This window comes from Scophthalmus maximus, chromosome 3, assembly GCF_022379125.1.
Source record: "Scophthalmus maximus strain ysfricsl-2021 chromosome 3, ASM2237912v1, whole genome shotgun sequence".
Classification (NCBI taxonomy): domain Eukaryota; kingdom Metazoa; phylum Chordata; class Actinopteri; order Pleuronectiformes; family Scophthalmidae; genus Scophthalmus; species Scophthalmus maximus.
This window is the reverse complement of record NC_061517.1, coordinates 27,188,556-27,212,580: the sequence shown is the minus strand read 5'-3', so window position 1 is coordinate 27,212,580 and position 24,025 is coordinate 27,188,556. Positions and strand designations below refer to the sequence as shown.

Here is a 24,025-nt window from a genome sequence, read left to right as displayed (position 1 = left end):
ACATCCACACTGCACACCTGAACAACATCCACACTGCACACCTGAACAACATCCACATGCACAGCTGAAAAACATCCACATGCACAGCTGAAAAACATCCACACTGCACACCTGAACAACATCCACATCTGAACAACATCCACACTGCACACCTGAACAACATCCACATGCACACCTGAACAACATCCACATGCACAGCTGAACAACATCCACACTGCACACCTGAACAACATCCACACCTGAACAACATCCACATGCACAGCTGAACAACATCCACATGCACACATGAACAACATCCACATGCACAGCTGAACAACATCCACACTGCACACCTGAACAACATCCACATCTGAACAACATCCACACTGCACACCTGAACAAAATCCACACTGCACACCTGAACAACATCCACACCTGAACAACATCCACACCTGAACAACATCCACATCTGAACAACATCCACACTGCACACCTGAACAACATCCCCACCTGAACAACATCCACATCTGATCAACATCCACACTGCACACCTGAACAACATCCACACCTGAACAACATCCACACCTGAACAACATCCACATCTGAACAACATCCACACTGCACACCTGAACAACACCCACACCTGAACAACATCCACACTGCACACCTGAACAACATCCACATCTGAACAACATCCACATCTGAACAACATCCACACCTGAACAACATCCACACCTGAACAACATCCCCACCTGAACAACATCCCCACCTGAACAACATCCACATCTGAACAACATCCACACTGCACACCTGAACAACATACACATCTGAACAACATCCACACTGCACACCTGAACAACATCCACATCTGAACAACATCCACATCTGAACAACATCCACACTGCACACCTGAACAACATCCACACCTGAACAACATCCACACTGCACACCTGAACAACATCCACATCTGAACAACATCCACATCTGAACAACATCCACACTGCACACCTGAACAACATCCACACTGCACACCTGAACAACATCCACACTAAACGCCTGAACAACATCCACACTGCACGCCTGAACAGCATCCACACTGCACACCTGAACAACATCTACACTAAACACCTGAACACATCTACACTAAACACCTGAACAACATATACACCTGAACAACATCCACACTGCACACCTGAACAACATCCACACTGCACTCCTGAACACATCTACACTAAACACCTAAACAACATCCACACCTGAACAACATCCACATTGCACACCTGAACAACATCCACACTAAACGCCTGAACAACATCCACACTGCACACCTGAACAACATCCACACTGCACACCTGAACAACATCCACACTGCACACCTGAACAACATCCACATCTGAACAACATCCACACCTGAACAACATCCACACTGCACATCTGAACAACATCCACACCTGAACAACATCCACACTGCACACCTGAACAACATCCACACCTGAACAACATCCACACTGCACACCTGAACAACATCCACACCTGAACAACATCCACACTGCACACCTGAACAACATCCACATCTGAACAACATCCACACCTGAACAACATCCACACTGCACATCTGAACAACATCCACACCTGAACAACATCCACACTGCACACCTGAACAACATCCACACCTGAACAACATCCACACTGCACACCTGAACAACATCCACACCTGAACAACATCCACACTGCACACCTGAACAACATCCACACCTGAACAACATCCACATCTGAACAACATCCACACTGCACCAACATCCACACTGCACACCTGAACAACATCCACACCTGAACAACATCCACACTGCACACCTGAACAACATCCACACCTGAACAACATCCACACTGCACACCTGAACAACATCCACACCTGAACAACATCCACACTGCACACCTGAACAACATCCACACCTGAACAACATCCACACCTGAACAACATCCACACTGCACCAACATCTACACTGCACACCTGAACAACATCCACACCTGAACAACATCCACACTGCACACCTGAACAACATCCACACCTGAACAACATCCACACTGCACACCTGAACAACATCCACACCTGAACAACATCCACACCTGAACAACATCCACACTGCACACCTGATCAACATCCACACCTGAACAACATCCACACTGCACACCTGAACAACATCCACACCTGAACAACATCCACACTGCACACCTGATCAACATCCACACCTGATCAACATCCACACCTGAACAACATCCACACTGCACACCTGAACAACATCCACACCTGAACAACATCCACACTGCACACCTGATCAACATCCACACCTGAACAACATCCACACTTCACACCTGATCAACATCCACACCTGAACAACATCCACACTGCACACCTGAACAACATCTACACTAAACACCTGAACAACATCCAGACTGCTGGGACCTGGACGTTTCTTCACACTGTCACTGTTCCTCTTATCTCTGTCACTGTTTTGCTCAAATAAAAATCATAATGTTCATTTTTACTGAAGATAAGGCAGTTGACAGTGCCACAACAAACTTAAAGGGTCCGTTCTGATAATAATTGAATATGTTTTTTATTTTTCTTTAGGAGTGCTTCTGTCCTGTGTTCTGGTTACACCACATCCGTCACTGTGAACAGATTCCATTGGAACTTGTAGAGTAGAATTATTTCCATAAAACTTCCCTTAACAAGACTAAACCACTCAATGACTAGATTCATATGTAATTTTTTTCATTGTGACTTAGAATATTACTGGCTCGCCTGCACCCACGAAGCAACAAGGACAGTTGTGAACAAAGGTCTGTTGCACCTCCGCAATCTGGGAAGCAACAGTTGCCTTTAGTTTAATTTCCATAAAACGACATCAGCACACGTACATGACTCATCTTAACAAGGGGCTGGGCGACCGTACGGATCCCAGAGGCCTCTGCTGCTGGATTACACAACCTGCCAGGAGTCGGAGCGTGACTGCTGATGTATATGTGTAAATGTTAAAATATATGGAGCTACAGTTCTTTATTTGTTTCTAAAGCAGATGTTTTATGTTGTACAGTATATAACTGATGTTTCTCATGTGTCAGACAAGGCTAAATAACAGCCACTTATATTTTATACAGCCTGTTCCATGTTTTCTGCCTCACCTGTGTATGAAAGGTATGAACATGCATGACGCATGCTGTGTTTGGTTCAGCTTAAACAAGCAGAGGCATCAAGAGGAGGCTCTTCTCTTCGCGATGTCGTGGGATCTGTGTCTAAAAGAGGCCAATGACAACTACTGAATGTTGTGTATACTGTATGAGCTCTGTATCATCTGAGCACAACGTGATGAATGCAACAATAATAACACACAAGTGGAACTTTACTTCATCGACTTTTATTGGTTTGGATGCTATTACAATAAAATATATTTAAAGAAAACAAAATGATTTGGTCACTTTCTCTTCACTTCAGTTTATGATGGGACGGGCTGAGACGACTCACGGGAAGGACATAGGTGAGCACGAGCAGTGAACCAAGGCGATATCAAGAGAACCAGTTCCACCACAGTAGCATTTTGACCTCGACATAAAGCAGAGAACTGTTCTGGTGTCGAAATGTAATGTCATTGAGCAGTAGATTTTCACTTCACAACATAATTATACTGTACAGAGTAGAACACAGCTCTCAAATGAAAAACCTGGTGTGTGCGTGTGCGTGTGCGTGCGTGCATGTGTGTGTGTGTGTGTGTGTGTGTGTGTGCGTGCGTGTGTGTGTGTATGCTTTCAGACATTAAGTTAAGGCAGGCGGAGTGATTGTCACGGAATGATTTTTATGTCAGTGAGAAAGTTCAGCTGCACATAATCACAAACACTGCTTGATTATCAGACGGCCTGGAGACGTCAGGTGAAGGTCAGTTACATTATCATCATCGCTGAGAGGCAGCATAACACATCTGGGGACAAAATACATCAGTGCTACTTTTCAACACATCAAGTGCCACAGATAAATACTGACTGCTACAAATACACAGAACAGTGTTCTGATGAATGGGATGTGTGGGGTTGGTGAGGCCTCGACGCAGGAATATGTCAGTGACCTTTGTTTCAGTGGACATTCATGGTTACACCTGTCACCCTGACATGAACAAAGCTCAGGATGAAACACGTGGGTTAGGAAATAAAAAAACCCATTAAAAACAAAGGAACATCATGTGAACTAAACTGGATCCAGACTAAATGTGAATCATACCTAAAGTGATTCCAATAGCTCGGCTGCTGTGCTCAGTGACAACTACAGACATGACAAACTGAGAAACGAGATCGGGTCAGTCGCACAAGTTTGCAAAAATAATAAAAGATATGAAAAACTGGCCCATTTCTCTGGAAATGTTCTGCTTCTGGCAAACGCTCCCACGGCTTCCACATGAGTTTAATGATTGGTCACTCTCTTCTGATTGGTTCCAGCAAAACATAGACCAACGTCCTCTTCCTCGCTCCACTAGGGACTGAGTGGACGAAGGAAAACACCCAGGGTCCAGTAGACCGGGTGTGTTCATATTGCAGCAGCACATACATTTGAAATGAAACTTCACCTGAATCAGGTTTTTTACCAACATAAGGAATCGTTTTTAAATAAAACGTTCATATTAAACACATCTGCCAAACACTGTCAACATATTTTATTTGTTTTCTAGAATATATGCTTGTGGCAGCTAAAACATGATTAATACCTCTGTGGTTCTGACGAAGCAACTGGGCGCAGGTCAGGGAAAGAATATTGAGAAAGTCAACACGAAGATTGAGACGGGATATGTTTAACTTTTCTGGATTCAAACACAATCCTGATCTGCCCGACACTGGACCAAATAGTTTTAATAGCCTGGAACTGTGCTTTGTATGGACCCAGTAGCAAATTGAAACAATGTGTCATTCGCAGGCTCACATGCAGCTGCTGCTGGCAACTCTCACTAAAATGCCAACATTGAAAATTAAAATTGAGAAAAGTCTGATTCAATGTCCCGCTGACTCAAACCGGTCACTGGTGTCTAATGGCTTGTGTCTCCAGCAGGAGCCAATCACACGTTAGGGAAGATTTGTTGACACCAAGGAAATAATTGCGTGAATTTTCTTTTCAATACTAATCACGAAAATGATTTTTGGAAAATGCATCTGCATCAGCAGTGTGTTGAAAAGTGACACGGACGTGAGTGTGAACATGGACTCATGAATAAATCCGATCTTTTTAAGTGAAACTTGATTCCAGATGTTTCCAGGGGCTTCGTCTCTGCTGAAGGACGCGTCTGTTTCATTTTCCCTCCTGGCTCACGTTCACACTCTCCCTCCTCGCTGCTCTGAACAAAGAACTGTGCACTTTTTATCTCCTGCTGCTCCTCTCTCTGTCTCGGCCCTTCTCCCTTGGTAAGAGTTAAATTAAGACTTCAGAAAGATTTTTTTTTCTTAACTTGTCTGGCTTTGATTACCAATATATAAACATATCATTTTGTACATTTTTTGTAATGTTGGTGACTAAAAGAACAAGTGCAGAAATATAAGAAGTGCTAGTCTATTCCCACCAGACCACAGTGTGTTGTGTTACACTGAAGTCTGTCTCAATAGGAAATAATAATAATAATAATAATAATAATAATAATAATAACAGCGTAGAAACAGCGTTTCCAATCTTGGAATCATAAAGTCGCATCTGACAGACTCATTTTGACTATAGAATCTGATTTGGGGGTCAAGTGCACGTGAGCTCACCCAGCAAGCGTCCATCAGATGTTTCCATCGTGTGATGTGACAGACGAACATCAGCCCACCAAAATTCACAATTCAATTCCTATCCAGGTATCACTTGAAACGATTTTACAGTTTCAGTTATTAATAACAGAGAGATATAAGGTGAGGATGTCACTGTGTGATGCACATTTCAATGGCTGCTCAGCACCGGTGTCTCCTCCTCTGAGTCTAAAGGTTTGCGAGGCATCGTGTTGGATTCATGTGATATCTGGTCAAAGAGGACTGAATGTAACTCTGTGGGCAGATCACATTTTTAGGTTTTTGTAAACAGGGAAGAAAATCCAGTTGACAAAGGTCATGCTAATGGAGCCGTCAAGGATATAAAAACATGAAGGTTCTCAAATCTACCATGAGTACAGATGGAGCTTTACAATTCCAAACACAAAAGAACATTTTCTTCTCTCCAACTCAAACAAAAGCCCTCACTAAGGTGACGCAGGATGGACCCACGTGTCTCCATTAGATTTTTTCCACTTCATTCACACTGTCCCTCACACTCTCAGTCTCACCTGGACAAACAACACATGACGGCCGTCCCTCACACACACGCTCGCTTGGCGTGCAGCATCTCGATGAGCAGGTTGTTGCAGGGCACCTCTCCGCTCAGATGCATGTAGCACAGGTAGTCCTCGGCCTGCGTGCTGAGGGAGCGCAGCTCGGGCAGCCGCACCACCAGCTGGCTGAACTTCTCCTGGAAGGGAGGGTAAGTGGTCAGGGTGTACTCCAGCAGAGCCCCGTTCACCTGCTCCTGGACGCCCTCCACGAAGGCCTGGTTCTCCAGCAGCTTCACGTCTGCACACACACACACACACACACACACACGGAGAGAGATCATGACTGAGTGAAGGGACATTTCAGAACCTCTATGACGCTAACTGACCTCTGTTTATCTGAACCCTTTATTCTTATTGTTTAATAAGAATAAATTCTAGTGCTGAATCCAGACTTTACAAATATAACAAATATGTTGGACTGAATTTTGGGGAAATATTTGTAAGATGATATGTAAAAAAACTCAAATATTTCAGTTTGATCTCCTGATCTTTATTCATTTATTATATTATCTTTATTGTTTTTTCGATATATTTATTCATAGCGCTCCATTTTATTACCCTTTTATTTATCCATTTCCGTTCATGCTTTACGTATTTTTGTGTTTTGCTGAATGACAATAAACGGAATCTTGAAACTGTGTTTTAATGCGGTTAAAGGAGCAAAAGGTCTAAAAGATGACGGAGCGGGACATAGTCTGGTTTTGCATATTTTAATTTCCATGCAAAATGAAGAGTTTGGCATATTTGAAAATGGTGATTCTTATGGAAACAAAGAGAATTCAAGCCATTTAATAATGTAATCTTGTTGAAATATTAAAATGTTTCCATAACAGCTAACATTATTTTTCGCCCCGGACTTAGTAAATATTAGTTTGATAAAATAATCCTTTCTCATGATCCACTTCCTACAATATGTTGGGAACGTTCAACCACATGGAGAAAGACGTCTGTGAGTCAGGATCAGAAGATTACACTTTTGTTTTGCAGATTAGTTTTGCTGCTCATTTGGATGAAAACTGCGTCTATCTGGGTGTTCAAGGCTTCTACACGTGATGTGTTTGCTGATCAAAGCCAATGTTCCATTTTATTTTAGGGAAATTCCTTGAATTTGTTCTTGTGTTGTTATGTGAGGTAATAACCACGTTCTATTCCAGCATATCTGAAAGACAAAACAAATTACTTTGACATTTGCATGCAAAGTGTTCATTTATGGCCTAAATGTTAGTCCTGGGTTGTATAGATGTGCTGCATCTATACTTCATGGAGTGTGTGTGTGTGTGTGTGTGTGTGTGTGTGTGTGTGTGTGTGTGTGTGTGTGTGTGTGGCTGTGTGTGGCTGTGTGTGTGTGTGTGTGTGGGTGGCTGTGTGTGTGTGTGTGTGTGTGTGTGTGTGTGTGTGTGTGTGTGTGTGTGTGTGTGTGTGTGTGTGTGTGTGTGTGTGTGTGGGTGGCTGTGTGTGTGTGTGGGTGTGTGGGTGTGTGGGTGGCTGTGTGTGTGTGTGTGTGTGTGTGTGTGTGTGTGTGTGTGTGTGTGTGTGTGTGTGTGTGTGTGTGTGTGTGTGTGTGTGTGTGTGTGTGTGTGTGTGTGTGGGTGGGTGGGTGGGTGGCTGTGTGTGTGTATGAGACAATAACCAAGCCCTTGGGTGGACCTGCATTCAGCATCAGCTGAGCCCATCCCGGAGAATCCATTCAGGCAGTAATTAAATGTTCTGAATCAATGTTCTGAATCATCTTTTCAAACTGCTTAAGGGCAATTAAATTACCCCCAACAAACCTGACTCTGAAGACGAGCAAGAGCGAGAGCGCGAGCAGAGAAGCTGCCGGCAAAGACAGCAAATATTTTCTGCCTATGACAAGTGCTCTCACCATTCAAAAGCTCTTTGTTCCCCGCTTTGCCAGCGCTAAACAGCAAACACTTCTGGGAATCTGGGCAAGCCACGTCTATGCTCTCTCCATCTGCACACGCCGCTACATGAATGTTGGTCCTAACGGCGAATGATAGAGACATCCATTACGCTTCTTTTGAATGCCATTAGTGGACAATGGAGGAGGATGTCTTTGTTAATATTGGCTTTTGTCAACCCTAGAAATTTAATTAAGTGTATTTATTGGAGGGAAAAGGGCCAGTTTGGAAAATACTTGTAACCTTATAGATAAATAGGCGCTGCAGATCTGCTGCAGCGGTGACATTTTTTCATTAAAATGTCAGTGTTGCTATTCAAATTGTGCCTGAAGACAGCGTCAACATGTCCCCGCAGCGGACACAGTATACACCCGGGCCTTTCAGAACGGATTCTCTTTTCAATAGTTCGGTCAAGGACGAATCCATCTTACTAAACCGATATGGAGAATCTGTAGGTGAAATACCACTTGTGTTTTTTTGCCTACTGCAATATGTTTTCAGCCTGACAAACTTGATATCACCTAATGATAAGTTTGATATGAGATGACGGCACCTCTGCTTATTTCACGGCAGTGACGGAGCACAAACATGCGGGTGACTCACTGGGGTTGAACAGGAGGAGAAACTTCAGACAGGCGATCTCTCTGCGGTCGACCTGCAGCGCCCGCAGCCGGGCTGCCAGCTCCTGACCCCTCTGCACCAGGCTGGACAGAGTGGCCTCGGCCTGGGACAGGATGGACGACAGCTCCACCTGCAGACAGGGGCCCTGGTTATTCTCGGAGACTTACTGGAGGTGTGTGATGTTGTGTGGTTTAATAGTATAGAAGGAAAACGAAGTTGGTCACAACATCAGCGGAACTGTCAGGAATGAAGAGTGTACAGCGACGACGAGCGCCACCTGAAAACTGCTTCCAGTCATTTGAAAGGATTTGTTTCACTTCACCTGAACTCATATTAAAGTGTAAATCTGTGTATTCCATCATGAAGCGGGAGATGATCTGGATTCTCAACAGACATGAATGAATATCCTGAAATTACTTTATACGATGTGTATTGGTCAAACGTGATGATTATTCATAGTATTAATAATGTACAGTATGTGAACAGTGTGGTGATTGGACGATGTACAGTCATTTAACAACATGCAACATAGAGATAATGTTATTTTCATCTTCATGTCCAGGGATCATTTACTGTAGTTCTGCACATTCCTACAGTAGTTAGTTAAATTAGCTCAATGATCAAATACTGTGAGTGTCACCGTGTTTCTCCAGCTGCAGCCTCAGACTCGGAGGATGTCTGTGTCGCGTGGCAGGTGTGGTGGTCAGAGGCTGATAGATCATATAGATCTGGAGGAAACATTATGTAGGCTACACGTACACAGACTTCCACTGTAAACCTGATTCAACAAACACAAAACTCTGGGCCCTGCTCTGGGGCGACGCTCCGTCGAGGGGAGGTGTAGTGAATGAATCAGCCATTGTGTTGAGGGGAAGTTGTTACCTCCTGGCCGGTCACCAGCAGGATGCTGTCCTCCTTTCCATGTTGCACTTGTCTGAAAATATGGTCCAGGACCAGCAGCTCCGACCAGCAGTTGTGGAGCAGCTTCATTTGATCTCCCACCTTCGGACAGACACACGGCAGAGGAGGGTCAGATCTACAAACTGAGGAATCTCGCAGCTTTTTCCTCCTTCTTGTAGATTCAACACTGAGAATCCTGATAGCGATGTTTTAAGATCTGTAAGTTGTTCTGATCTTTGAGGAGAAAAAAATCGAATTGTGTGTGTGTGTGTTCGTGTGCGTGTGCGTGTGTGCGTGCGTGTGTGTGCGTGTGTGTGTGCGTGTGCGTGTGAGTGTGTGTGAGCGTGTGTGTGTGTGCGTGTGTGTGCGTGTGCGTGTGTGTGCATGTGAGTGTGTGCGTGCATGCGTGTGCGTGTGCGTGTGCGTGTGTGTGCGTGTGTGTGTGTGCGTGTGCATGTGCGTGTGTGCGTGTATCTGCCCAGGACAACAGAGAGAGGGGAGAATGGTTTGAGGAGTCAATGTGTGTTCGCTGGACGTGTCCTATGATGTGTGTTTATGAGCATTGTGTGAGACCCGCTCACCTCCTCCTAACCCCTCGCCTGCTCTGCTCGGGGGGGGGGGGGGGGGGGGATACTGTCGACACAGTGAAGGACACAGCAGTCTGTAATGTTCGAGCCGCAGCTGCTACTAGGCCCAAACACACATTTGTCTGACACCGAGCTGACAGAATTACTGTCCATCTGAAACCATATATCAGTGGCTGAGGGGAGGGGCCACGCACGGTGGAGTTCTGTGTGAACAATGATAATGGAAGGGGTTAAGGATGCAAGAGGTCTCAGCGACCTCCTGCGCTTCCTCTTCGGGAGGAGTCGGACACTACTGCAGCCAAAAAATCAGGGGAGAGAGGCTTTGATTCATTTGCAGAGTTTCTGCCGCTCCGGGTTCCACTGACACACAGTGTCAGGTTATCACACGCACTGTGTTTCACTTACAGCCATGAAGTAAACACCTCGCATTGTCACAGAAAACAGTGTCCATGATGATGAACGGACCTGCTCATCACGCAGCCTTCAGGAGGTGGTCCCCGTCTACATCACTGCACCCATGCATTCCTTTTTACATGATATTGGTAAGACTAGTAACTCAAGAAGTGAAACCTGTTTCTGCACATGTTCACTGTAACACGTGGTGTATAGTTGAATGTTTAAATACAGATGGATTTACTTTCTAATGACTAACTCCCACTGTACTTCTGATTGAAGCAGTTCACGTTATGGTTCCTCTGCAGGATATTAGAGTTTCAGTCCACTTTCCCTCAGCGGGTCGGTGGACGTGACAATGTTGAGCAGAAGAGGCTAATGGTGTTACGGCCGCTTCACATCAGCACTCACGCAGTCAGTGATCGGCACAAATATATCATACTGGCATCTCCATTTAAAATGAAAAAAGAAATGTGCAACTCTGACCACAAAAACAGGAAGATCAGTTTAAATCCAACACTTGTGGATTCAGCTTCTTTGAGCTGGATATCAGTGTCACACACTCTCATCATGTCTGCCCGTTCTTTATGTTGTAAGACATGAACAGTTGAGGCTTGGTGTGAACATAAAGGGCAGTTTGCAGTTGTGTGACAGAGTTTGGGACAAGAAGAGTCTCCTGTGTTGTCAGTGGGAGTGTCGAGTCTCAACCAGTCAACCATGTTCACTATCTGGTCAAGTAGCAGCCTGACACAAACCTACAGGATGGATCCCTGCAGGAGGGATAATATTCCTCTCTGATGTTCATCACTTGATGTGATGCAGAGACATGATTTCACATTGAATGTATTGAAACTGTTGCCTCTCATTTCAAGTATCATATCTCTATTCTGTACCTCAGAGTGATTCTCTATTTCACCAGATCTTCCCTGGCGTGCGACTTGATGAGCGTCAGTTCAGCTCCACACATGTATGACAGTCGTTACTGCCTCAGCAACATCTTCCACGTTCAACAGGTGAACGGAAGGTCAAACACACGACACCACAAAGTCCTCCTCTGGGCAACTGCAGCAGTCCACCGCTTCCATTCTGCGCAGCCTGACAACAATGTAGACGAGTGAAGCGCAGAGCTGACATTCCCCCGTTATCGCCTGCGAGGAATGTAATAATCCAGCAGCTCGTTCTGCGGGAGAGCTCCGCTTCGTTCACACACACACCGTGCGGACGGTCCACCGAGGCACATCAGTGTGTTGAGCATGAATCAGGCTTGTAGAAAAAGAAAAGTCACACTGCAAAGTGAAGAACAGAACAAATATGCCAATGTGACGTTCTTCCACATGTTGCTGCCTCTGCTTCCCTTGGGCCGTAGATGCAGATGAAACATCACTTGATCTTTCTGCCACCTACGAATGATAACTTCCTCCTGTCTGTCTTATCATCTCCTTTGCTTCAAAGTGCATTTAATAGCTCATATGTCACAAATCCACAAATGAAAAAGCTGTAGTAAATGTTTCCATTATTAGAGCCTAAGGTTATTTCATACTGGTGTTTGCTTCTTACGTCCACAACCTGTGTCCTACAAGTGACATCTTCCACAGTATGTCCGACCTGCCGTGATGTTCTGGTGCTCAGCCGAGGCACCGTGCTCTCGCATCATAGAAAAAGTCTGTAGCTACTTGAATTCATCCGTTGAAATCTTCTTTTCAGTGTAGACCAGAAATGAAGGGTATCTTTTTTAAATGATTGTCTTGCAACAATGTTCTCTTAACAAGCGTCTTCTAGTAAAACTATCATAGTAATTGTGCAGGTGGTGAGAAACTATCACTACAGATGCACCAGTTGAACGAGGCTCCGATTTCTGATCTGTGCTCCTACTCGTGAAGGCTGCAACAATAATGTTGCAACATAATGCAACAGAGCAGAAAACACTAATGAGAGCATCACCACGACGACACAGATCAGACCAGAGCCCTGTGACGCCGGGCTGGAGACGACGGACATCTGCATTTGACCGACACGTTGTCTGTGGATTTTAGGGAGGATTGATTCATAATGTGTTATGAAGATTCATAGTTGTATCAAGTCCATGCTAACGAGCGATGAGCGGCCTCCTGCGGCAGTGTGAAGACGCCTCGTCTTTGTCTCTGAGACAAGGGGACAGGGAAAGAAAAGAATCCTCCCCGATGTTCTCAGAGACTAAGGACTCATCTTTCTCACACTTTGGGTTTGTTGTTTGGACACTGAGCAGGTTCTCCATTGTAAATCACTAACAGGCTCATGACCATCGCAGGACGTTTAACTAACTCTCATATTGGTTGAATCACTTCACTGTCGTGTTTCATAAGGGAACGCATCATTTTAACCTGAATATTACAACAGTTTCACGAATGCATCTCTAGTATCTGTCGAGAAACTGACATTTCCATCTCTTGCATTTGTGCCTCACTTGTATCTTGGACAATCCACCGCTCACTGTGTTGGTGCTGTATATGTTCTCGTACATTATCACCATTCATACAACACCACCACTTCAGTTGACTGAGCCTTGTTCCAGCTCCGTCCACCACGTTCTGATCATTCTGTGAAACTCAGCTGGACGATTTCCTGTGTTCATAGTTCTGTCAAAATATATTTAGAAACATTGACGAATTGTTCACTTGGTGGACGACTGTCAACCAGTGACCTGCTCCATGTTCTGTATGTCTGATCACAACATGGGAAACCTTGTCCCGATCAAGCTTGTGTTGATGAATTATTGATACATCATATATCACAGAGCATTTCCCTCCACCTGCTGGTTCTCACACAAGAATCTAACCCTGTATTTTCACGTGGAACAGCCGACCACAACAAGAGGATGGATTCTACAGCCGGACATGTCCGACTGACGGTGACACTGAATCATCTACACTGTGCTACAGTGTGTTACATTACAGTGTGTGTGTGTGTGTGTGTGTGTATGTGTGTGTGTGCATGTGTGTGAGTGTGTGTGAAGTCTGTTCAGCACTCAGGAACCATATGGCCCAAATAAAAAACTCCAATCGACAGTTAAATAGATATAAATCAGAAATTTGATAAAGAAGTAGAAATAGAAAAAAAGGAGAAGGAGCTTCTCTTCTTGAACATTTCTGTTAAACACCACTGTGCATATGAGTGAATATGACACCAGAGCAGAACAACGACATGAAGCATGCAATACTGATGCAGCATCATTTGATGTTATGTGATACGGAGATTTTAGGAGATGAATAATTAGCTTTTTTCACCAAAGTACCATCAACCTACAGACACGCCAACACATCGGTACACTGACCATCAGTCATCGCCTCCTTCCAATGACTTTAGCAATTCATCACAGTGAACATTTGACTTATATCATATTCAATATTTCATCCTCACGCGAGCCTCAGTGCAGTGAACTGCGAGTCGACGTCATCGGTTCTGATGCAGAAGATCTACAGACATTGTCAGTAGCATGAAGTGTATTAGTGTTGACGGATTCATGGACAAATTATTATGTGAATATTTCTTTTGCAGTTAAGAGTTTTTCAGGAGTGTTTATTTGGAAAAGGTCAGAGTGAGAAGGACAGAGCGCTCGTTCTCTGCTGTTCCACAGTGAACTCTTTCACTTTCAAAATGTCTTTTGATGATAATCCACAATGGGAGGAAAATAGAATGTGACGTTCGCAGATTCTGAAACAGTTAAATTATTGAAATGTGATTTTAATGACTGGACTCTGAGGTATTAACAAGAAGCCATGTGAAAAAGGGAAAATAACAAACGACACTCATCTTGCAACATGTCAATCATTTGTATGATTTTCCTTCTTCCTCTTTTTGTAGATTTCAGCATAAATTTCGAAATAATTTTTTATTGAGAGATGCTCTTGGCACACAGATTCAGATGGGAGGCTTTTAAAACAACATGACTCAATCGGAAGACGTGTTGCAACTTCTTAGTTTCAACATAAGCGAGAGTATAGATATAAACACTTGCGGACGTGTGTGAGCATGAGGACCGAGGTCCTGGTACTCACCTTCAGCTCCTTGAAGAAGATGCAGCTCCGAGCCCATTCCACTATGGAGAAGAGCGATTGGTCGGCCATGCGACACATCAGGCTGAAGGTGCTGGGCTTGTCCAGCCGGCCGCGGCCGCCCTGCTCCTGCTGCAGGTGAGCAACAATCTTATTCTGCACCACCAGTTCATCTGGGTCACAGCGCAGCAGCTCCAGCACCAGAGGCGGCAGGCTGGGCAGCTGTGGCGAGGCGGAGGGGTACATGTCTGGGTAGGGGTATCCTGTCAGAGACTCGGGGGAGCTGGTGTAGTCGGGACACTCGGCTTTAATGGCCCGGCTGGGAAAAGCTGTGTACTGGTACTGGGTGGGGAGGGGCACGTGGGACTGCATGGCCATGCCCAGGGACGGGGGTCCATAGAGGTTGGCTTCGTAGTCTGTGGGGGTGATGGAGCTCGGGGTGGAGGGGAGCAGGTTTTTGGAGATGGTGGGCAGCGTGTGCAGGGTGCCGGTGAAGGCGTAGTCAGTCTGCAGTGGAGAGGCTGGTGGAGGAGCGGCGCTCTCCAGCTTGAACCCGCTGGATCGTATCAAAGCCTTCTTCTGCTGCTTCAAGGCCCTGTCTCTCTTGTACATGGGGCCAAATTTATTCCTCCCCCCACGCATGCGGTCTGCTCGCACCGCTGTCACACAAGGGACAAGAGGTGAAAAACACATTTACTTTCCTGCCCTGCCAACATCCCCTCTACACAACCCCTGGACAACAGAGTCCAATCATGAGTTGCATTTCAGGAGAATCTCTAACTAATAACACACATGTTGGTCATGTTTGCTTCCCTTTTTAGGGCTGAGAAGAATCCCCAGTGTCTGTGCAGCTCCACTCCTTCGTGTAGCCTAAATAGAGCGTTTGATTTAAAACAGGGGAGTCTCCGGGGTTTTATCAGCTGGTCAAGAATGTGTCCTCTTCTGCTACGGAAGCAGGTGCTTTCCTGCATTGCTGTCTGGGAATTAATCCCGTCCCATGTGTGTAAGAAACAACACCAGAGAAACACTTTGAATGAGCAAAGTCGATATTACTGCAATTATCATGGGGATTATACCAACATACAAAATGAGGAAAAAATATAAGTCTCTGAATTCTCCCTCTCAAATAATAAAATGAAACTAAGACCAAGAGGTCGGAGCACTGTGTGTGTGTGTGTGTGTGTGTGTGTGTGGGAGGGGAGGAGCGGGGGTCTGTACCTTCTAGCCGCATCCCGACGTTGAGACATTTCTGGAAGCGACAGAAGGGACATCTCTTCCTCTGGGTCTTGTCTATCTTACACTCTTGGCTCTCCGCACACGTGTACCTCTTGTTGTTCTGCACCGTCCTCTTGAAGAAGCCCTGGACAGAGGGACGACACGTCGGACACTTGGATGTGCATGGTCCTATTCGACTCAAACTAATGTCCTCTGACTTTGTTTCTCCTCTAGTGTGAGTAGAACACGTCATGTTACATTCAAATATATTTGAACGATCTCTAATCTGACTGGAGGATTTGGTGTGTTGAAGTGGAAAGGGCCCGATTCCACTGGCGCACTGTGCGCGTCGTGCGCGCGGCGCGGTGTGCTCGTACCTTGCAGCTCTCGCAGGTGAGCAGACCGTAGTGGTACCCGGACACCTTGTCTCCACACACAGGACACAGCTCTTCCAGGTCTTCATCGTACGTGTACTCCATTACCTTCAAAGTCACACCTACACACACACACACACACACACACACACACACACACACACACACACACAGCACAACCCGGTGCAGTAATTAAAAGGTGAAAACTTCCGCATTTTCTGTCGGTAACTTATACTGAAAAATAAGATCATAAAATAAAAATCCACTATCCACCAACAGCACGTGTGAGTTTGATGTGATTGTGCTTCAGATGTGTGACGTCAGAATGAGGGAAAACGAATATCATATTTTATTTAAATTACATTTCATATTCACTGAAATTAAAATTAAAATTATATCAGATATCCAACCAGGCTGACTATCTGGAAGAATCTTAATTTTAATTTTAATTTTCAGTGATTGCATATATATAGTAGCATGCATTCAAAAAAATGAATTCTATAATTTATATAAATATATATATAAAGAAGTTTTTAGGCTATTTTAAGGCTAATTTAATTTAGCTCAAATGAAGACACCTATATTTTTACATAACGAATGTCGGAAACTTGTGAGATGTTATGACAGGCCACTGTAAGAAAAGAAAATCCACATATTGTTTGTCATAAAAATTAAAAAGGAGTTTTAGCACTCGTTTATCCACGAACTAAAAAGCTTCAACATGACACTGAATGTTTTCTTTCTTTTCGCTCCATGTGTCAATACATTTACTGTATAGTCTGATTTATGACTCGATTTTATACTTTATATTTACTTCATAACAAACTGTTGTTACATAAAATAAAATGTAAAAATAAGCTCCGGTGGTTTTAACCTCGACTGGATGAACACACACTTTTTATTTCCACACTCTGTGTCACTGTATGTTGGTTACTAGTTATTATTGTAGCTACAAGTTGCCTGAGTCGAGTCATTTATCGCCGGTCTGTTCATGTGCAGCGGCCTCGGCTCGGCTCGGCTCGGCTCGGCTCGGCTCCGTGTCCCGGCGCCGCTGTGACACACGGAGCGCGGCCGCCGAGCACGAGGTCTCCCCCGGCTGAGGAACTCCTACTGTCGGAGGATGAAACGAAGTCGTAAAAATAAGAATAATATTAATACAAATAAGAATAAGAATAATTGCAATAAGTCCTCGCTTTGACTTTGTCCGTGGAGCTCCGGCCCTAACAATATTAAGAAGGATTACATTAATAATGGGGTTAACATAATCCAACTTGTTATTATTATGAGTATTACTATTATTATTATTATTATTATTGTTATTATTACTCCTGTATTTCTTACATTCCTAAATAATGTATCAATTTATCCAGATCATTACACATTATTAGTTTTCGAATTCTACATAATTATAATGTTTAAGCTACGAATTACCATAATTACCATAAAGGCCTTTTTTTTTATTTTTTTTGCATTATTTTAAATTGCATTTTTTTCTAAATGTGGTCATTGACATTTTGCATTTTCTGGTATCCTTCAATTTCACTCGATCTTTTTAATAAACCTACTCAATTTATTTATTAATATTTTTTTTTCTTAGTTGAGTTGTTGGTTAAATGTTACTGTTCAGTTCAGAAAACATGTTTTACTAAATAAATAAAGCAAGAAAGTGATGAATCTATCTCCGGACGAACCGACCGACCGGAGGAGAGAGACGCACCGATCGACCGGAGGAGAGACCCACTGACCGGAGGAGAGAGACCCCTGACCGACCGGAGGAGAGAGACCCCTGACCGACCGGGGGAGAGAGACCCACTGACCGGAGGAGGGGGACCACTGACCGGAGGTGAGACAAACTGACCGGAGGAGAGAGACCCCTGACCGGAGGAGAGGGACCCACTGACCGGAGGAGAGGGACCCACTGACCGGAGGAGGGGGACCACTGACCGGAGGAGAGGGACCCACTGACCGGAGGAGAGGGACCCACTGACCGGAGGAGGGGGACCACTGACCGGAGGTGAGACAAACTGACCGGAGGAGAGAGACCCCTGACCGGAGGAGAGGGACCCACTGACCGGAGGAGGGGGACCACTGACCGGAGGTGAGACAAACTGACCGGAGGAGAGAGACCCCTGACCGGAGGAGAAGGACCACCGACAAACTTACCGTGAGCCTTGTCTCCCAACATGGGAGCAGCAGCAGCCGGTCGCGGAGGGTGGTGTCACGCTGGGGGTCGTCGCTGCAGCCGCTCATGGGCCGCAGAGACAACACGGTGACAGAAGAAGAACTCTAATCCAGATGGACACGTGAAGGTTGATGCCGGAGTTGAGCTCGGAGTGGAACTGCTCCAGTCCGCCCTCTCTTTACTGCTCATCCCTTATCACCCAGGTCAGGATACCGCGCTGCTATTGGCCGAGGCCGAGTCACGTGCCGGACGCTCGCTGCCTGCTCGTTGAAAAATGCCTGAACAGAAGATTCACAGGGAGGAACGTGTCGTTTCAGGCTGTCGGAAGGATTTCATTCCGAAGCAGCAGCGAGACATCCAGAGCTGCAGTGTAATAGTAATAATATATATATATATATGTATATGTATATATATATATATATATATATATATATATATATATATATATATATATATATATATATATATATATATATATATATATATATATATATATATATATACATACATACATACATACATGTTGTCATCCATGAATTTGTTCAATAGAATTTATTTCAATTTCCTGTCATGACAGAGATGATGGAGACACACATCCGAGCGGGGACATGTTGATTATTAAACAATAATTCTAATAAGTATTATTATTATTATAATAATAATTATTATATTATTATAATATAATTATTATATTATACTTATAATAATAATAATGATATTATTATTATAATAACAATAATAACCACAATAATAATAATAATAGTAATAGTTATTATTTTATTATAGCACCCTTAAGAAGCAGCTTCACAAAGTGCTTTCACAATAACATTCAAATTACAGACAATAATTAAAATCATCATTCCAACAACAATACAATTTCCAGGGCGCATGTCTGACTAAAAACAGATATTAAATAATATAATAAATAATATACAAAACACCGTTCTGACAAAACAACTGTTGTCTGTTCACATCACATCCAAGTTTGGATGCAATTAAATAAAACGACAATAATAATAATAATAATAATAATAATAATGATAATAATAATATTAAAAACAATAATTCAACACTTAATTATTACATACTATAACTAGTTAGTTGTTATTACATCATTGTTTATATTAAATATGAAAAGAATTCGATGTTAGACATGTACAGCTGTACTTCATCATTCAGACATGGTGATTGTTCAGTTCATGTCTCAACATTGTTCACTCTACAGATTTCTATATTTATCTGCACATTAAGGAAATGTATTTACAGCTTGTGTTGGCATTAATATCAATTGGCTCTGGCAGGGCAAGTTGCTTGGTAAGCGTTATGAGACGTCACACTGTCTATTGTTAGCTGAGGCAGGAAGCAGGCCGGGGAGGGTCCTCCAGGCCGGGGAGGGTCCCGTCAGGCCGGGGAGGGTCCTCCGGGCCGGGGAGGGTCCTCCGGGCCGGGGAGGGTCCGTCAGGCCGGGGAGGGTCCTCCAGGCCGGGGAGGGTCCTCCAGGCCGGGGAGGGTCCCGTCAGGCCGGGGAGGGTCCTCCAGGCCGGGGAGGGTCCTCCAGGCCGAGTAGGGTCCGTCAGGCCGGGGAGGGTCCGTCAGGCCGGGGAGGGTCCTTCAGGCCGGGGAGGGTCCTCCAGGCCGGGGAGGGTCCCGTCAGGCCGGGGAGGGTCCTCCAGGCCGGGGAGGGTCCGTCAGGCCGGGGAGGGTCCCGTCAGGCCGGGGAGGCTCCTCCAGGCCGAGGAGGGTCCGTCAGGCCGGGGAGGGTCCGTCAGGCCGGGGAGGGTCCTCCTGGCCGGGGAGGGTCCTCCGGGCCGGGGAGGGTCATGGTGGGCTGACGGTCCTCAGTCGTGAGATGAAACACAAAGTGTGACGAGTGTCGGGACTGTCCTCAGCCTCCTCTTCCTCCTGGTCCTGGGACGATCACCACTGACTGTCCTTGAGGGGGCGGGGCCCTGTAGCTTTTTTTAATTTTGCATTTCTAGAATTCAGTTTACTAAATTTGTTCCAATTAGATAATAGTATGTTTTTGTATTGTTTTCCTCTGAATTAATACAGATCTGAAAGTAAAATTATTTTATTTCATTCACAATGTTAAAATTCCTTCATTAAATTTGACATGTGTCAAAGTCTTGATTCCATTTGACCCTTCAATGCTGTAAATGAAGACTGATATCGACCAACTTCAAACCACTGAGCTGATCTCCTTGTTGTTCTGAAGGCAGATCACAAACCCTCTGACCAATCAGGATGAAGACACATCACAGGGTCTTCTCTTATGTTTGACATTAGGAGATGGGACTTCATAGTGTTGAATGTTGTTGTAATGTGTCCAGACACTCCAACCTCCACTAGAAAACCTTTCAATGGAAGAATAGAATTGTTACCGTGTCACTGAAAACTACAACAGTTTAATTTTTGTTATCCTGTAAATAAGGCCAGCGGTCGAAGAGGATCGTCACTATGGTCACGATGAAAACCGTCGTGAGGGTTATGAACCAAACAGATGAAAGTGAAACTCCACCGGATCATCCCATCAACAAGGGAACTGGAGTTTTCTAAACTTCCCCCTGAGTCACTTGCACCAAAAGATTTGTTGGCACTGCTCGACTGCTTGTCAGGAATGTGAAGGGGCCGACACTGAGCTGAGTCCTATCACACACACGTCGTCTGTAATGTAAATCTGAGTGACAGATTAAAGTCTCCATTTGAATTGGAACACTTCAGAATGTGGCACCTCCCAGTGGTGACCCGGGGACATGATATCAGGAAGATACTGTGAGCATATGATCATAAACAAATACAGTCTACAACACTTCTGCTGCTCCGACTGTTCAGAGAAAGTGTTTCAGGTTTTGATTCAACTGTACGAGATGTTTGTGCTGCTGCTTTATACAGAGGATTATTTTAGCTCACAATTATTGATACAGGTGGAGTGGACAAAATAACAGCAACACCTGAAATACCAACTGAGCTTACAGTGGCTCCAAAAGTCTGAGACCACTTATCCATTTATGTGAATGGAAAAACATGCTGCATAGTTTTAGAAGCATGTTCATATAGACAGTCTATATATTCCATTTTTGTATTTGCCCCCCAAGGAGGCAATTCAAGTTACGCAGGTGAGCAAACAGACAAGTCATCCACATATAAAAGACTAAAATACTGACAAATCTAGAAACACTAAAAATCTAATAAAAAATTTGATGATGCCAAGTGAACAGGCGAAGGTGAAGTGCAGGTGTTCATGGGAGAGGTGTTTTACAGACAGGTGATCAGTGATCATCTCATATGATTTATGAGTGACGTTCTGAATGAAGCTGCCGGACAGATCTTTGTGTTTGGAGCTGAGGTCGACGACACCTCGCAACCGGTTCTTGTCTTTTTGACACAGATATTTAAAGCAGCGGGTAAAAGAAAAGGTTCAAATAGTTCCAATGAAGGAAGAATAAAACATCGTCCACATCAGTAGAGACCTCTGTGTTGTCGTTGGTGTAGGTCCGGACCTTGAATTACTGCTGCAGGTACGTTGGTGACATGATCTTCTATCTAGTCTTGGATTCATTGAAATCCAAGAAGGTTTTGTCACACCAGTCTACAAATTCTTGCATTATGGGTCAAGGTGAAGGATCTGAGCGCCTGAGAAGAGACAAGATGACCCATGACCCTGGAGGAGAAAGTCCACAGCCCTGCGCTGAGCCAGTAGATCTACAGATAGATTCAGATGTCCGACCAGTTAATGAGCAAACTGATAATCCATCCCACCAGCCGATGATCCAAATGGAATAAAGGAATGTGAGCTTGTATTGTGTGAAAGTCGTCTCTGCTCTACAAGACAGTTCAGAACCATCACCTCTTCCAAGCTGCAGGCGGTCGACAACTGGTGATTTGACTGGTTGAGTAATTTACTCGAGATGTGAATGTGTCTGCTGGAGGACATGAGTCCAGAACGTCCTCTGGCAGCTACAGTATTTCATTATACCAGTAGATTCAACTGACTGAGAAGGTCATCAGTCATTTTCAATGATCAATTCAAAACGCTGATGTGAATCTTGAAGCTGTTTACAGTCACATCCCATTCACACAGCTCATCACTGCCCGGGATCGAACCATCAACCTTCTGGTTATTGGAGGACCCGCTCTGCCCCCTGAGTTCACATCCAAACTATTACAATGTTCTGTTAGTCTTTCCAGCCTCCACGTCTCCATTCATAACTCTTCTGTGATAGTAGACGTGGCTCCTTCACAGAGAAGTGAACTCGCGCCCCGTTCCTTCACAGCTCTTCTGAGCCTGTTTGCTCAGCAGAAGGCTCCAACATTCAATCTATCAACCTGTTTGACCCCTGACCTCCAGAGTCAAGGTCCTCGACGAGCCTATATCTGCTCATCCCACTGCGAGGGGGCACGGACCGGGCCGACTGGAGGAGGGGGCCCCGGCTGAGTTGGGCCCTCTGTCACGAATGCCAAGAAATATGGCCTATCTGCTGTTTTTTTTCTGGCACCATTTTGTTTTGCAAGTGTGCTGTGGCTACAGGTCAGAGCCCAGCAGCAGACGAGCTCCGTCTCTGTCTCCCAGATGTATTTGTACAATAAATAAAGGGGAAGGACTTCAGGACCTGACTCATGTTTTGACTTCATCATTTATATTTTGTTCGTTTGGTGCCCTCCCACCCACACCCATTTTCTGCTGGAATGGCAGGATCTTTATTGATAAAAGGAGATAGCGCTGCAATCACTCTGGGTGAAAGCTGCAGGAGGACGAGAGCCGCGTTGAGCAGAATGTGAAGATAATTTGTGAGATTTCAGATTGTGAGCTTGTTGATCCAGTGTCGATCAGCTGCCTTGTCTTCTGGAACAGGTAAAGCAGTGAGTTGTTCATTTTAAATTAATTGAACCATTAGGAAACACAGCGTACTGAATATATAGCCCTTACCCAGAAGTGCCATAAACTTCCACAACAACGAGTGAAATTATTTAAATTCATACAAAAGTTTCCCGGAGTCTGAGATTCTCAGCGGCAGAAAATAAAATAAAGGGCTAAAACCTTTGTGTGGCACCACACAGTGAATCACAATCACCGATGGAGAATCGACCCGTGACTCTGCAGCTCTTCTGAACCAGTTCCAGCTCATTGTTTCATTTGACCAACACATGCACTATCTCACGAAAGTGAGTACAGCCCTCACATTGTTGTCAATATGTGTATTATTCATACTCCGTTTCAGGGTGTTGGTAATCTTCGCATAGCCTCGGCCATCTTTATGTAGAGCAACAATTCTTTTTGCCATGAGGTGCCATGTTGAACTTCCAGTGACCACACCACATTTGACACACCTGCTCCCCCTTCACACCTGAGACCTTGTAACACTGAGGGGCCACATGACACCGGGGAGGGAAACGGCCAATGCCAATTTGGACATTTCCACTCAGGGGTGTACTCCCTTTTGTTGCCAGCGGTTTAGACATCAATG

General features: G+C 44.6%; 1 protein-coding gene across 1 annotated transcript; it reads right to left on the bottom strand.

The window, feature by feature from the left end:
- Positions 1–3,382: 3,382 nt before the first annotated feature.
- On the bottom strand, positions 3,383–18,730 carry LOC118314305 (steroidogenic factor 1-like). Its single transcript, XM_035640676.2, has 7 exons — positions 18,542–18,730; positions 16,382–16,500; positions 16,008–16,149; positions 14,793–15,448; positions 9,761–9,880; positions 8,861–9,008; positions 3,383–6,594 (listed from the first exon to the last, which is right to left on the bottom strand). The coding sequence occupies exons 1-7, from the start codon at positions 18,561–18,563 to the stop codon at positions 6,341–6,343; spliced, it is 1,461 nt and encodes a 486-aa protein (XP_035496569.1). The 5' UTR covers positions 18,564–18,730; the 3' UTR covers positions 3,383–6,340.
- Positions 18,731–24,025: the final 5,295 nt, after the last annotated feature.

What these genes read in the sequence shown, in the direction of transcription:
- LOC118314305 (XM_035640676.2), bottom strand. Translation starts at nt 18,563, where the DNA reads ATGTTGGGAGACAAGGCTCACG. An exon ending in GTTGGGAGACAAGGCTCACG is followed by an intron (nt 16,501 to 18,541) that starts GTAAGTTTGTCG and finishes GTGTGTGTGTAG; the next exon opens with GTGTGACTTTGAAGGTAATG. An exon ending in TGCTGGTGACCGGCCAGGAG is followed by an intron (nt 9,009 to 9,760) that starts GTAACAACTTCC and finishes CCCTGTCTGCAG; the next exon opens with GTGGAGCTGTCGTCCATCCT.